General features: G+C 36.5%; 1 protein-coding gene across 5 annotated transcripts in view; it reads left to right on the top strand.

Moving 5' to 3' along the window:
- LOC123534010 (kinesin-related protein 4-like) overlaps positions 1-16,883 on the top strand; it is a 43,841-nt gene that overhangs the window by 4,894 nt on the left and 22,064 nt on the right. For 2 of the 5 annotated variants that reach the window (XM_053520297.1, XM_053520293.1), the window contains exons 5-7: positions 299-2,036; positions 4,960-5,052; positions 11,751-11,888. In XM_053520297.1, coding sequence (XP_053376272.1) covers positions 299-2,036; positions 4,960-5,052; positions 11,751-11,888 — 1,969 coding nt within the window. The remainder of the gene's footprint in view (positions 1-298; positions 2,037-4,959; positions 5,053-11,750; positions 11,889-16,883) is intronic. The other 3 variants (XM_053520294.1, XM_053520296.1, XM_053520295.1) reach the window with 3 other exon arrangements.

Here is a 16,883-nt window from a genome sequence, read left to right as displayed (position 1 = left end):
CAGAAGTTATCTGACTTGGTAATGCAAGTAGAATTGACGAGTAGAATACCATGTGTAACGATTTAGTCCTGTATATGTAATTGTTCCTGAGATACAGCTTGTTTGTAAGTTATACACACAAAATTCATGCAAAATTTTAATGCAGTTTTCTAATTTAAAGAAGAGCTAATAATTCCTACCAAAATCAGTTAAGATTTATCGTAAAAAGTTCTGTTTAGAAGGTTTGGTGACTGTGCAAATCAATTGGCTGGTTATTTTAATATTTTGTTGTTTTCTATGTTTTTTTCACTTAATTTAGGCCTGGGACTGAAACTGATCACACTGCTCCAATTACCCAAGTAACCAGGAAAACAATACAGATCCCTAAATCTGAAAATATCAATCAATCTACTAATGCCAAGCAAGACAGAAATTACAGTGGCAAAGCTGAAGGAGGTACACCAAATATAATATCTGATACAAAAACTAAGAAAACATCTAAAGATAAAATTGAGAGTGACTTTGAAAGAAGACGAGACATTGACAATTCTAAGGTCACTGTAGTTCAGGATGACAAAGAACAATTTATTGGGATTGGTACTAAAGAAACAAAAGTGATAAAAGACATAGATTTTAGAGGACAATTTAAAGAGAAGGCTATTGAGAAACACACAGATTTGAGAGATAATGACGATGGTATTTTGTCACAGGATTTGACAACGGTGCCAGATACCCAGGATTTCATTACACAGGATAGTGTCAGAACAAGTGGAAAGGAATTTGAGAGTGATGATAATGTTGCAGCAGCTGCAGGATCTGATGGGGAGCTGTCAGAATGTGATGACAAAGAATTTGTTAAGAAAATAACTGAGCAAGGAGCAGAAACCAATATGAATGTTGCTTCTGAAAAGGATAAAATCAATGCTGGCAAAATGGCACACATTGAAAATGTTGTAGACAAAGCTTCATTTAAAAGGGACCTTGGTGTAAATGTTAAAACAGATGGAACCATTAAGAAGCAAAAATTGAATGACATTAAAGAGAGTATAAATACTAAAGAAAGTCAAAATAAAGCAAACACGTCTGAGATGTTATGGCTAAAAATGCTCAGAAATGATACAAACAAGGAAATAGAAAAAAGGATAGTTTCTAAGGATAGAACTGTTACCAAAGCACAATATCAAGAATTATTTACATCAAATAAGCTGGAAAGGGAACAGATGAGGTTAAACATAAATGGAACTTCAGTGGAAGATACAGAGAAGTACAAACAAGATTTTCAGTTTATAAAACCAAGTGTCACTCCCCGACAAGACCAACAAGAAGTAGAAAAGAGGACTGCAAAATCTAAAGATCAAGTGAAAGATTGGAACGTCTCTAGTGACAAAATAGACAATGGTGACCACACTGATGACACAAAAACAAGAAAACACTTTGAATCAGTGAATGAAAGAGAAGTCCTCTGTCCAGATGAGAAGGAAGGAGAGCTAGTTGATTTATCATCTCCTCCAGTTGTGACAGTACCAGGTGAAACTTGGCATAATGTGTCTCCAACTGCAACCTCTATGAGCTCAGACGTGTTCATGGTCAAAGTAAAGGATCTGCAGAAACGAATGAAAAGAAGAGAGGAGTTGTCACAGAATATTGATTCAGGCAGATATTTAGCTTCTGAACATTTGGAGTGTACTGGCATAAATGGCAAGTCATCTGGAAAAAGAACAGATTTCAAGGTTGATTTAGAGCAGAATTCAAACATGAAAACTGATAATCTCAATACTCACATTGTAAAAGAAAAAGACACTGTATCTGAAGCTATTGACTCAGTTATCAAACAGTCAAGAGAAATGTTTGGAAGGAATGTAAGTTTCAGGAAGAGGATTGAAACGTTTGCAGGGAAACCAACAAAAAAAGGAGAATTAGACACATGTGATGTGAACCAAACTGTTCTGCAAGCAACAAAGTTTAAAGACCAGACAAGATGTTCTCAAGAGCCCAGTACATCAAATGGACAAGTTCCACTGAATGATGCCAGGGATGTGAAAACAGCCACATGTAAGGTATGTTTCAGTAAGAAGAAAGACCTTTCCACATAATATGCTTAAATAAAGTCTGATGTGTCTTGGTATTGTAACAGGAGCAGAAAAATGTGCAGCCCAATACAGGACTCGAACCTGCGACCTTCTGCTTGCAAGTCAGATGCTCTACCAACTGAGCTAATCGGACAATAGATATCATAGACAAACTAATATAATGAAACTATATACATTATATACAGACTGCTACAGTATTATCCTGGAAAAGATGTACACAGTAATTGTAAGACTTATCTTGTAAAGTTGTGAAAAACAATTATATGAAAATGTTATTTAAAAGCCATATACATGTATACACATTAAGTGGGTAATTCTTGTGGGCACCCCCTCCCCACCAAAAAAAAAAAATAAAAAAAATCGGAGGACACTTAAGGTGCTGTTGTCTGTCAATCTGTCCTCTGTCAAGCTAGGTCAAAGTTATGGTGAAAAATACACAAAATTGTTTTAAAAGTTAGTGTTGCAAACAACTTAAAACATGTTTCACCTTGAGTCATAAAACCATGTACAGTGACAGGATTGGGGGCACCTGTGTCCTATGGACACACATCTAGTTTTCTATATTCAAAGCATTTGATTTTGTATGTGCAAAAGATGAAATGTTTAAAGAATAGATATCAAGAGATAAAGCATTATGGAAACGTGAGAGCTTAGTCATAACAATATTTGAAGTAATAGAGACAGTTTTACTTTAGTTTAATACTAATCAAGATTGTAAAGAAAACTTGAAGAATATTTCAATGAAAAGGTCTACTTCCTGAAAAAAAAAGCAACAATATTTTTGTTGAAGTAGGCACTGGCATGAATCAGTTGGATTCAAAGTTGACAAGCAAGCTTAACTCCTACCTTGCTGGACACGATGGGTTCTGCCTTTGCGACCAGTGCAGATCATGAACAGACTGCACGGATAGCGGTTTGCTATTCAGTCTGTATCTTTTAGGTATGCTACCCTTTTAACAGTTAATGGTTCTGTCAAAATTGGAAGATGGACAAGTTCATTATAGAAATTTAGCAAGGTAACCCTTACAGAAGCAAGCCTCTGTGGCGTACATGCTGCGTATTTGCTGTGTATATGCCACGAACACAGTAGTACGCCAGAGGAGTACATTTTACATACACCGCATGCCGCGTACTATTTCGAGGAGTACACAGCATGTACGCAGGAGGTCACTAGTACACTTCAAGTACGCAGCACAGACTGAAAATTTAAGGAGTACACTGCATGTACGCAGGAGGGACTTGTACAAGAAAATAGTACACTGCATGTACACCGCAGATACTTTGAAATTTGTGCAGTACACTTCATATATGCGGGAAAGACTTGTACAATTTCTTTTGGCATTTATACTTAGTTTTTTTTTTATAAGTTAAAGTCTGAAGTAAACTTCATATATGTGGGAGGGACTTGTTCATTTTCTTTTGGTGTTTATACTTTGAATTTTTTTAGGTAAAAGTCTGAAGTACACTTCATGCAGGAAGGATTTGTACATTTTTTTTTTTTGGAAGCAAGAACTTGATTTCCGTGTAACTTTTATCTTAATAGCATAGAATAGTTCAGATTACCGGTATTCTGAACAATGAAAATTTGCCATTTACTATTTGCAATGTTCATTTGTGAAGCTTACATCTTAGTGATTTCTGAGCTGCACCTTGCATGCAGTGTAAAAATATATTCTTTTTCATTTTGAATTAATCCTGGAGCTTTCTAACTTGGATAATTGAAAAGCCTTATTTGAACTTCGTTGCATTACATTTTGTAATACATGAAATAATTACCAAGATAATGCCTCAACAGTGCCCGAATCAGAAGAATTAATAGCTCTCACTGTTATTTGAATACTCTTAAGCAAAACACCATTCTATCATGTTTTATAAAGGCTTTAATGCTCATTATGTTAACTCATTAAGGCCTCACCAAATTAAAAAGTTGTTCATCGGATTTGCCGCTCGTATATTTTCAGAACGTTTTTGGCTAATTGCGCTCGCCCCATTGGAAAAAATCAATCCAAAATTTTTTGGTGCGCTACTTTTTATGGACGTAAAAGTGTATAAATGCTTATATAATTCCAGTCCTAGATTTTCTCAGATGGATTTTAATCAAAATAAATACATACTACGCACACATCGTCTATAATAAATCATAACACTTATGTTTAGTTGCATTAAAGTTGTTTCCCCTTGATGCAGTTACGCCATTTTCTTCAAATGTTTACCAAATTACATGCTACAAAAATTGATTTATTTCATTGAAAAGTGGATGAAGAAAAGCATACTAATTTATTTGATAACATCAATCTACATTATTTTGGTAAGGGTAAATACTTATTGATGCATGTCACTTATCTTTTTTCTGTCCAAATGATCAGCATTTGCATACGAAAGTTGGTGGGGTAAGGAATTTACATTATCACAGCAGTTTCGCCACAAGAGTACACAGCATGTATGCAGCAGGAGTACACAGCATGTACGCCACAGGAGTACACAGCATGTACGCCGCAGGAGTACACAGCATGTACGCCGCAGGAGTACACAGCATGTACGCCGCAGGGGTAGTAAAACGCAGGCTCATTTGCATGTGAAAAGTGTATGTGCCACGTACATGCTGTGTACTATTTCCCGCATACTAAATTCCTCCAGCGTACATCCTGTGTACTATGTAGTCCACAGCATGTACGCAGCAAGTAGTACGCGGCAGAGCTCATTTGCATGTCAAAAGTGTACTACAAACGTACTATCGGTGTATGTGCGGTGTATATCCTGCATACTATTGATTTCAGTACACATCATGTACGCATCATATACGCTGTATGTACACAGCAAGAGTACGCAGCAGGCCTTTTTCTTCTGTAAGGGAAGGGTTAACTTTGTATTAATTTTGCACTACTTTCAGCAGCAGTTGACTGTAGGACTACCTACACTGAAGGAGCTTTTAAATTCCGGTCAACTTTCACCTGGCAAGTTAGTCCTTTCCTGCCATGTAAAGGTATGTATATTTACTCTACAGTATATAAGAAAAGTGCCGAGTACTGCTGAGGTCATAATGTCATGTCATCATATGAGATAGGTGCATTTTACTGTATGTTGTCTCAGGAATGCATGCAATGTGATCCTCTTTACTTACATACCACTAACATACTGGTCCTGTTTTTCTTGTTTTTGGGACATCATGACATGTCACTTAAAATTAAGAATTGGAAGAAATACTGTAAAATCTGGTAAATAAGCGTATACGCTTATAATAATTTTAGTGACACTTTTATGCGCCTATTTTTGATATGCGCTTATACTTGAGCCAAAACTATGCGCTTATATTTGATATGTGTTTATTTATCTATATATACTGCATCACGCCTCTTTTCGAGTATTAAATGCAGCTGCGCGCCTGTACAAGAAATTTAAAAGTAGAATGGACAGGAGAATAAAAGTAATACATGATGTGTATTGCAAGCATGAAATACAGTTGATAGTGTTAAAAAAAAAAAGAAGGAGTTACAGATAAAAGCAGTTTAAAAACCGGTCTATTATGTTAAGCATTGTGTGCGGGTAGCTTTGGACGTGACTAAATTGATGTGTTTATTCCAGTTAAGATCTGAGGATATAGTGACCCCAAGATACTTTGCATCAGGAACTGTTTCCAAGACTTGGTCATGGAGCGTATACTTTGATCTGAAAGGGCTTTTAGACCTTGTTATGTTCATAACTGTGCATTTTGAGGGATTAAACTCCATGTCCCACTTACTTTCCCGTAACTGTAACTATTCAAGTCTTGCTGGAGGATGTTTTCTTGGGCAGAACCATTTACAGTTAAACAGACAGCAGTGTCATTGGCGAATAAACGGACCTGTGAAATCAAATTTTCAGGCAGGTCATTTATGTAGAGTAAGAATAGAAGGGGGTCTAGGATGGAGCCCTGTGGGACTTATAGATAAGCTGTGTGCGCCTATTTTTTGATATATTAGGAAAATTGACAGTGCTTACCTTGATTGAGAAAACAAATGTAAAACATGGTCATGGACGTGTACAATGGACTACTTCCTTTTATTGCATACAGTATTAATACATAAAACTTACTTTCATTTACTGAAAACATTTTCTATTCAAAAAGCATGATTATCGTAAACAATTATAGTTTTATCAGACAATAGATGTTAAAATTTTTTAACACCCATAGGCCATTCAACAGGTAAGAACACTTGTCACCTGTATTTTTGATAATCAATTATCACAGTATAATTTGAAAAACAGGACTTATTATGGGAACGCCCCTGGCATGCGGGCGAGCGGCGTCCACAGACTTTGTCCAGAGCATATCTTCTTCATGCATGAAGTGATTTTGATAAAATTTGGCACACTTGTTCACCATCATGAGACAGAGTGTCATGCGCAAGAACTAGGTCCCTAGGTCTAAGGTCAAGGTCACACTTAGAGGTCAAGGGTCAAATTCAAGAATGACTGTGTCCGGAACATATCTTCTTCATGCATGGAAGGATTTTGATGTAACTTAGCACAGTTGTTCGCCATCATGAGACGGAGTGTCATGCACAAGAACCAGGTCCCTAGGTCTAAGGTCAAGGTCACACTTAGAGGTCAAGGGTCATATTCAAGAATGACTTTGTCCGGAACATATCTTCTTCATGCATGGAGGGATTTTGATGTAACTTTGCACAATTGTTCACCATCATGAGACGGAGTGTCATGCGCAAGAACCAGGTCCCTAGGTCTAAGGTCAAGGTCACACTTAAAGGTCAAAGGATACAAGAATGGAAACTTTGTCCGGAGCATTTCTTCTTCATGCATGGAGGGATTTTGATATAACATGGCACAAAATTTGATGTTCACCAACTAGATCCCTAGGTCAAAGGTCAAAGTCACACTTAGAGGTCAAATGTCAGATACAAGAATGACTGTCCGGAGCATTTCTTCTTCATGCATGGAGGGATTTTGATGTAACTTGGCACAATTGTACACCATCATGAGACGGAGTGTCATGCGCTGGTCCCTTTTTATACGCCCGTTTGAAAAACGGGACGTATTATGGGAACGCCCCTGGCAGGTGGATGGGCGGGCGGGCGGCGTCTACAGACCTTGTCCGGAGCATATCTTCTACATGCATGGAGGGAATTTGATGAAACTTGGCACAGTTGTTCACCATCATGAGACGGAGTGTCTTGCGCAAGAACCAGGTCCCTAGGTCTAAGGTCAAGGTCACACTTAGAGGTCAAAGGTCAAATTCAAGAATGACTTTGTCCGGAGCATATCTTCTTCATGCATGGAGGGATTTTGATGAAAGTTGGCACAATTGTTCATCATCATGAGACGGAGTGTCATGCGCAAAAACCAGGTCCCTAGGTCTAAGGTCAAGGTCACACTTAGAGGCCAAAGGATACAAGAATGAAAAATTCAAGAATGACTTTGTCCGGAGCATATCTTCTTCATGCATAGAAGGATTTTGATGTAGCTTGGCACAGTTGTTCACCATAGTGAGACGGAGTGTCATGCGCAAGAACCAGGTCCAAAGGTCTAAGGTCAAGGTCACACTTAGAGGTCAAAGGATACAAGAATGAAAACTTTCTCCGGAGTATATCTTCTTCATGCATGAAAGGACTTTGATGTAGCTTGGCACAATTGTTCACCATCATGAGATGGAGTGTCATGCGCAAGAACCAGGTCCCTAGGGGTAAGGTCAAGGTCACACTTAGAGGTCAAGGATACAAGAATGAAAACTTTGTCCGGAGCATTTCTTCTTCATGCATTGAGGGATTTTGATACAACTTGGCACAAATGTTCACAAGCATGAAACGGAGTGTCATGCGCAAGAACCAGGTCACTAGGTCTAAGGTCAAGGTCACACTAAGAGGCCAAAGGTCAGATACAAGAATGACTTTGTCCGGAGCATTTCTTCTTCATGTATTGAGGGATTTTGATATAACTTGGCACAATTGTACACCATCATGAGACGGAGTGTCATGCACTGGTCCCTTCTTTAGAATTACTTCCCTTTGCTGTTACTATAAATAGCTTATATTGTAACTTTTTCATTACAAGTCGTAGGGAAAAATCGAGACCACTTTTCTGTAGTACAATATGCATGTTACATCCAATTCTGAGGTGTATTTTGAGCTATCTCTACCTGGTAAGGATTTTTGTATGGACTTGTAATTTTTTTATTTTTTACTATAAATAACTTACATTGTAACTTTTTTTATAATTGACCGTAGGGAAAAACCAAGACCACTTTTCTGTGGTACAATATTGATGTTACTTTCAAATTTTGGGTGTATTTTAAGGTATCTCTACCTGGTAAGGATTTTTTTTGTGGACTTAGAAAAATAAAAGAATTACAATAATTTCTAAAAAAAAAAAAAAACATTGTAAACAACTAGAAAATTAAACTTCCATTTGCAAATACAGGTGCTAGTGTAAAGAAATTTGCTGTGACGGGCGTATATTGTGACATTCTGGCACTCTTGTTGAGAATTACTTTTCTTTGTTGTTACTATAAATAGCTTATATTGTAAGTCGTAGGGAAAAATCGAGACCACTTTTCTGTAGTACAAAATGCATGTTACATCTGATTTTGAGGTGTATTTTGACCTATCTATACCTGGTAAGGACTTTTGACTTTTGTTTTTGTTTTAAAGATTAACTTCCCTTAGGTAGTTGTTACATAAATAAGTTATTTTGTAACTTTTTTATAATTGACCGTAGGGAGAAACCAAGACTACTTTTCTGTGGTACAACATAGATGTTACTTTAAAATTTTACGTGTATTTTAAGGTATCTCTACCTGGTAAGGAGTTTTTTTGTGGACTTAGAAAAACAGAAGCATTACAATAATTACTAAACAACCACAAAATTAAAATTCCATTTGTAAATACAGGTGCTAGTGTAAAAAAAATTTCTGTGCGTATATTGTGACACTCTGGCACTCTTGTTACAACTTAACCTTTTCGCTGCCGAGGACCCGATAACGTTATGTACACTGTATTTGCCAAGGCACTTTCCTGGAAATCACCTTAGTTTTGACAGAATAGTTTAGAGGCTTTATTGTTCACAGAAAGTATATAAAACCTATAATTTTTAGAAAGAAAAATAATAAATGCATACAGATAAACAGATCTATTCTAAAAGAAATCTTGTTTTACTTTGAAATATGCTGATGTAAATGTGAGACGGGTATACCCGTCAAACATGAAGACAGCGAAGGGCCAAAATGGGGAAGAATCACCATAAGTAGCTATAAATTTGCTTAGTTTGTAAATCTTTATTTAGAAAAAATGCAATATGAAGTACCTAATCTCCTTATCGAATCTTCGACGTTTAGAGGGAATATTGCAGTTGTTTTGTCTACTTTACCCTGCAGCTGAATCGCCGTCCACCATTTTGAAATGTGGAAATTTACCAGTCACTTAGGTCATTGTGGGCTTTCCTATGTACAGTATTCTAAAAATACTACAGCAAACACAGATGGGAAACATTCTTTTAATATGATTGGTTGCTCTGGGATGAATTCATGTGACATCATTTGAATTGTTTACATGTCGGAATGTTGGGAAATCCAAAGACGGGTAAACCTGTCTTATAGGCAAATAGGCTGACGTAGATGTGGGACGGGTATACCCGTCTTGTAGGCAGCGTAAGGGTTGATATTTTATACTATGTTTGAAGGTTTAAATACCAGAAAACCAGTTAACAAATTAATTGCTAAATATTTCTACATCGTTTCAAACAGGGTTTTAATAGCAAGTGTTGTTTGTTCAAATTCAAAATTCAGAAGTGCAACTGCATCGGCACTTCCTTGTTTTGATTGTCATTTCACAGATTTTTTGTTCAGGTAAACTGGGAATGGATAAAAATATGAAAGAAAATTTGCACCAGACATAACAAAAAGATTGCACAATTTAACACTTCAAAACTTCTTGCTGAAAGAAAGGCAACTGTTGGCATTACTGGAACATCAAGGAATTGAATACAATTTGTATCTAAGCTTTCCTTCATTTGTTTACAATCAGATATCAGAGCCCCTTTGTCATTGACTAGGGTGAAAAGTAGTTGAGCTTAACCAAAAAACGGATAGCAGTTCTACCAATCACAACAAAGCAGACAAAACTTCTAAGCTCTTTGTCTAAGCCAATCAGAATGCTTCTCTTATTTGCAATGTTCGGCGTGAAAATGTAAACAAACCAATTTCGATAGAAAATGGTATCATGTGAAAATCAGTATATAATATCATGTTTTACACATTTTCTAGTTCTTACAAAAGCCTACAGTGCTGTCCATAGTATTTACAATAAACCATACAGTGTTTGAATGATATTTCTAAGTGATACTGCTCAGTTCAAGTATTTTTATGGATGATTTTATTAGCTTATCTGATTTTTTGAAAAAAAAATCATGAGTTATTGTCATCACTTGATCGGTGTCGGCGTTGCCTGGTTAAGTTTTATGGTTAGGTCAGCTTTTCTCCTACACTATCAAAGGTATTGCTTTGAAACTTGCAACACTTGTTCACCATCAATAGCTGACCCTGTACAGCAAGAAACATAACTCCATCATGCTTTTTGCAAGAATTATGGCCCCTTTTTGACTTAGAAAATCAGATTTCTTGGTTAAGTTTTATGTTTAGTTCTGCTTTTCTCATAAACTATCAAAGCTATTGCTTTAAAACTTGCAAAGCTTGTTCACCATCATAAGCTGACTGTGTACAGCAAGAAACATAACTCTGTCCTGATTTTTGCAAGAATTATGGCCCCTTTTGGACTTAGAAAATATCAGATTTCTTGGTTAAGTTTTATGTTTAGGTCAACTTTTCTCCTAAACTATCAAAGCTATTGCTTTGAAACTTGCAACACTTGTTCACCATCATAAGCTGACCCTGTACATGAAGAAACGTAACTCCATCCTGCTTTTTTCAAGAATTATTGCCCCTTTTAGACTTAGAAAATCAGATTTCTTGGTTAAGTTTTATGTTTAGTTCAGCTTTTCTCATAAACTATCAAAGCTATTGCTTTAAAACTTGCAACGCTTGTTCACCATCATAAGCTGACCGTGTACAGCAAGAAACATAACTCTGTCCTGATTTTTGCAAGAATTATGGCCCCTTTTGGACTTAGAAAATATCAGATTTATTGGTTAAGTTTTATGTTTAGGTCATTTTTTCTCCTAAACTATTCAAGATATTGCTTTGAAACTTGCAACACTTGTTCACCATCATAAGCTGACTCTGTACATCAAGAAACATAACTTCATCCTGCTTTTTGCAAGAATTATGGCCCTTTTTGGACTTAGAAAATCATGGGTAGGACAATTTTTCTGTTATACAAAAAAAATCAGATGAGCGTCAGCACCCACAGGGGGGTGTTCTTGTTATAATCAAGTTAGCCCTCAAGTCTGGTTAATTACAAACATGGGCACCAAACATATGACTAAACTGCATTATCTTATGAACTTCTTCAAGCTGTGCTGTGTGTCCTATATTTTATTTGCTTTCAGTCTAACAGAAGGCCACTTTTACAGTTAGCATTTGTACTATTTCTACAACTTTTTGACAAACATCTTATTGATGCTGAAAGCCCATGTACAAAAGATTTACTAGAATTGAAAGTGAACAAGTCACTTTAAACATGCCTGATGATGGATAATTATCATATTAGAAGATAGTATTTTTTTCATGTTTTTCAGGGAAAAACGTACAGGGCCTCACTAACACCTCATGGTAAAGTGAGGACACTGGAGGGCCTCATGTTTGTAACAGCCTCAAAATGGGTCTCTACTCTAAAAGATGCAGCACCTGTCAATAAAAGAAAAGCATATGAAATGGTAATATGTGAAATATGTCTTCCTTTAGGATACATTTAGCAGCTGTAGAACATGTGTGTCTACCTTTATATGGGGGAGTTATATTGACCTTGTACTGTCTGTCAGTCTGTCTGTCTGTCAGCCCGTCTGTGACAAAAGTTTGTTTTGACTACTTCTCTAAACTACCTGTGGGATTTCAACCAACTTTGTAGAAACCTCTGTAACAAGGTTGGTTTTGCACATCATCAACATTTCCCAGTTAATTGATTTCTGGCAGTGTCATTTTTAGCTCACCTGAGCCAAAGGCTTGTGACCGCTCAATATCCGTGGTGCGTCATGCACTTTCCATGGAAAACCTTGCTTGTCCATGGACATTCTACAGATGGGTAGTGTTCAGATTAATTCAAGACATTAAAAGAAACAGTTGCTGCAAGAGTGCGGAGTCGCTTTTAATGAATACAGTAAAATTCAGATAAGGCGAACTTGGATATAGTGAAACCTCATATAAAGAACAATTTTTTATTCCATATAATAATCACCAGGTAAAGCAAGCTCGGTTATTTCCAAAACTTGGTTTTAAGGAACACATTTTATAATGATCTGTTTCAATAAAATAAAATACTGTGAAATCAGTATTCGTGGGGACTAATTTTCGTGGATTTTGTGGTCGATCTAGTCAATCCACAAAATATAATCCAAAAGAACAAGTAAAATTCCCATTCATTCTATGTTCAAAAAATGAAATCCACGAATTTATATCCTCATGAAATTGCCGTCTTGGCCAAAACCACAAAATTTCATGCCCACGATATTAAATGATTTTACAGTACATGTCAAATTTAAAAGAAACAAGAACATCTAAAATGGAATTTTCTTAAAGGGAAGTAGCAGACAGGTAATGTCATACCAATTATACAAGTTATCTTCTTCACTCTTGTGACTGAAGAAAATGAAAGTTCTCACTGAAAATAAATAAAAACATCAGAAATTACTTAATGGAAACAATAAATTCTCAACAGAATTTCTTTAAAACTTACCAAAAGATGAACAAAATTAGTAAGTAAGAGTTACTTAAAATGATTCAGTCATACGTATAGCAAACTAATAAGTAACAACTTTTATATACAACAAACTGTTTTTTATACGGATACAATGAACCCCAGTTATAAGGAGCAAATTTCCAATGCTACTTCTGTGTTTTACTGTATAGTTACTGTTATAATGATCAGCAGCTGATAGTCCAGCTTGAGGGGTTTTTCACATTTTGTGAACTCTCGTGAATAGACTCGATTATTCTTGGGTGACCCTTTACCAAAATTGTTAAAATTATGCCGACTCATCTTAAATTCCTCCTTAGCTGCTGGATTATACAAATAGTTCACAGAAGAGCTCCAATTGTGACCTTCAACGAAAAGTGTCCAAAATAGAAAAATTGTCAGACCCCATTTCTTACTGAACAGCTGTTGCATTTTGAAATAATTTTATGGAAATGTTCCTTTACAAAAATTGTCAAGCTACCTTTGGTTTTTAGCACACATAAGCCTAGATCAATAATAATATTGTTAAAATTGTTTGCCTTATTTTCTACTGCATCTATATGGAACCTCGTCAGAATGATTGTCTTTATAAGATTTAGATCATGTTTGATACTGGATCATCAAAGGTTAAAAACTACCAGTAGGTCACGGGGTCACACCAGAGAAAACCTCTAGAGTCCATTTCCTACTTGATCTGTATGCTTTAACCTAGCCAGAATCTTTGTCTTTACAAAAACTAGTTACCTTGTTAATACTCTAGAGGACACATTTTCCACCTGATCTACATGAAACCTGGTCAGAATGTTTGTCTATCAAGTTTAGAATTGGTTCATTTTGTTTCACAAAATAGGTCACTAGGTCAAATCATGGAAAAACTAAATTAATGCTCCAGAGGCCACATTTTCTACATCATCTACATGAAACCTGGTTGGAATATTTGTTATCATGAAATCTACATTTAGTTTGAAACTGGATCATTTTAGATGATAAAACTGTGTCAGATCCTTGAAAAAAATATCTTTTGAACACCCTAGCTAAAGGCCATATTTTTAGCGTGTTTATATGAAGTTTATGGGGAGCTGTCCTACCCAGCGTCTGCATAGGTGTCTTCCGCGTCCACACCTTTGCTAGGGTTTTGTTGCACTTTCTCTTTATCTCTGTATTACTGAATGGATTTGCTTCAAACTGAAAATAGTTATTCGTTTTCATTGCCCACACCGTATGGCACAAGGATCATCATTCTTGCACCAATATTTCATGACTTATATCCCCTTTTTACTTAGAATTGTAAGTTAAAGTTTTGGTGCTTTTTCACTGTTTCTCTGTTATTACAGAAGGGATTTGTTCAAACTTAAGATGATTATTCCACATCATTTGACACAATGACCATAACTCTAGCACCAATATTTTTTACTTATCCCCCTTTTTACTGAAGATTTCAGGTTAAAGTTTTGATGCACTTTTACTCTGTCTGTGTTATTATTAATTGAATTTGTTCAGGCTTAAAGCAGTTTTACCAAATCATCACACACATTTTATGACACAAGGGCCATAACTGTTGCACCAGCATTTCATTAATTATGCCCCCTTTTTTACTTAAAATTTTATCATCCTCAACATGACACAAGGTCCATAACTCTGGTGCAAATATGTCATGAATTATTATCAGTTTTTAGTTCCAGTTTAATGTTGATGCTTTTTCACCTTATCTTTTTAGACTTTAAATGTTTGTTCTACATCATATGACACAAGGTCCATAATGCTGGCATCTGTGTTATGAGTTATGCCCCCTTTTTACATAGAATTTTAGGTTCAGGTTATGATGATCTTTAACTCTATCTCAGTTATTAATCCTCCGCCACGAGTGGTGGAAGGTTATAGGAATGGTCTCCGTCCATCCTTCCGTAACATTTTGTGTCCACTTTGTATCTCCTAAACCCCTGGAAGGATTTTCATGAAACTTGGGGCAAAATATAACCTTATTAAGACGATGTGCAGAACCCATGAGTCAGCCATGTTGGTTCAAGGTCAAAGGTTTGAGCCTTCACTTTTGTGTCCGCTCTGTATCTCCTAAACCCCTTGAAGGATTTTCATGAAACTTGGGTCAAATGATAACCTCATCAAGACAACCTCATCAAGACAATGTGTAGAACCTATGAGTTAGCCATGTCGGCTCAGGGTCAGAGGTTTGAGCCTTCAATTTTGTGTCCACTCTGTATCTCCTAAACCCCTTAAAGGATAATCATGAAACTTGGATCAAATGATCTTCTCATCAAGATGATGTGCAGAACTCATGAGTCAGCCATGTCGGCTCAAGGTCAAGATCACAACTCGAGCTCAAAGGTTTGAGCCTTCCATTTCGTGTCCGCTCTATATCTCTTAAACCCTTTGAAGGATTTTCATGAAACTTGGGTCAAATGATAACTTCATCAAGACAATGTGTAGAACCTATGAACCAGGCATGTCGGCTCAAGGTCAAAGGTTTGAGCCTTCAATTTTGTGTCCACTCTGTATCTCCTAAACCCCTTGAAGGATTTTCATGAAACTTAGGTCAAATGATAACTTCATCAAGACAATGTATAGAACCTATGAGTCAGCCATGTCGGCTCAAGGTCAAAGGTTTGAGCCTTCAATTTTGTGTCCACTCTGTATCTCCTAAACCCATTGAAGGATAATCATGAAATTTGGATCAAATGATCTTCTCATCAAGATGATGTGCAGAACTCATGAGTCAGCCATGTTGGCTCAAGGTCAAGGTCACAACTTCGGGTCAAAGGTTTGAGTCTTCCATTTTGTGTCTGCTCTGTATCTCCTTATCCCCTTGAAGGATTTTCATCAAACTGGGTCAAATGATTACCTTATCAAGGCGATGTGCAGAATTTATGAGTCAGCCATGTTGGCTCAAGGTCAAGGTCACAACTTCGGGTCAAAGGTTTGAGTCTTCCATTTTGTGTCTGCTCTGTATCTCCTTATCCCCTTGAAGGATTCATATGAAATCTGGGTCAAATGATCACCTATCCAAGACGATGTGCAGAACTCATGAGTCAGCCATGCCTGCTCAAGATTAAGGTCACAACTTTGGGTCAAAGATTTTAGCCTTCCATTGTGTGTCCACTCTGTGTCCTAAACCTCTTGAAGGATTTTCATCAAATTTGGGTCAAATGATCACCTCTTCAAGAACTGATGAGTCAGCCATTTCAGCTCAAGGTCAAGGTCACAACTCAAGGTCAAAGGTTTAAACTGTGTATCTCCTAAATCCCTTAAAGGATTTTCATGAAACTCTGGTCAATTGATCACCTATTCAAAACGATGTGCAGAATTCATGGGTCAGCCATGCTAGTTCAAGTTCAAGGTCACAGCTCAAGGTCAAAGGTTTACCCTTTCACTATCCATAACAGTGGCAGGGGATTTAGCTGTCTTTTTAATCATATTTAAGTAATAGATTTCAAAAAGTATGTATTTCTGGAAAAATATCTGACTCAAAGCCAATAATGTCTGGTGTCCCTCAAGGCTCTGTGCTTGGCCCTCTGCTTTTTATTTTATATATTAATGATCTGCCCCAACATCTGAAAGACTGTTTCACTGATATTTTTGCAGATGATACAACCTTAACTGTTGTTGGAAACACCAAACAAGAAATATGTTCTGAATTACAATCTGTTCTCTATAAAATTGAGGACTGGTGCAAGCATAATTATATGACAGCTAATGTACAAAAAACCAAAGCAATGTTTATCTCATCAAGAGATACTAATAAAGATACTTTAAACCAATCGCCTCTTACATTCAACAATGAAACTGTCGAATATACAGAATCAGAAAAACTATTAGGTGTACATGTCAGTAATAACTTAAGCTGGAAAGATCATATTGATAACACACTAAAGAAATGCAATTCCTTACTTTATCTTTTACAACGAATTAAATGCTACCTAGATATTCCCCAGAGAAAACTTTTCTTTAATGCTTATATTTTACC

Source organism: Mercenaria mercenaria, chromosome 12 (genome assembly GCF_021730395.1).
Source record: "Mercenaria mercenaria strain notata chromosome 12, MADL_Memer_1, whole genome shotgun sequence".
In the NCBI taxonomy this organism is placed as follows: Eukaryota; Metazoa; Mollusca; class Bivalvia; order Venerida; family Veneridae; genus Mercenaria; species Mercenaria mercenaria.
Note: the sequence above shows the minus strand (reverse complement) of the source record. Positions and strands in the feature narration are given on the sequence as shown.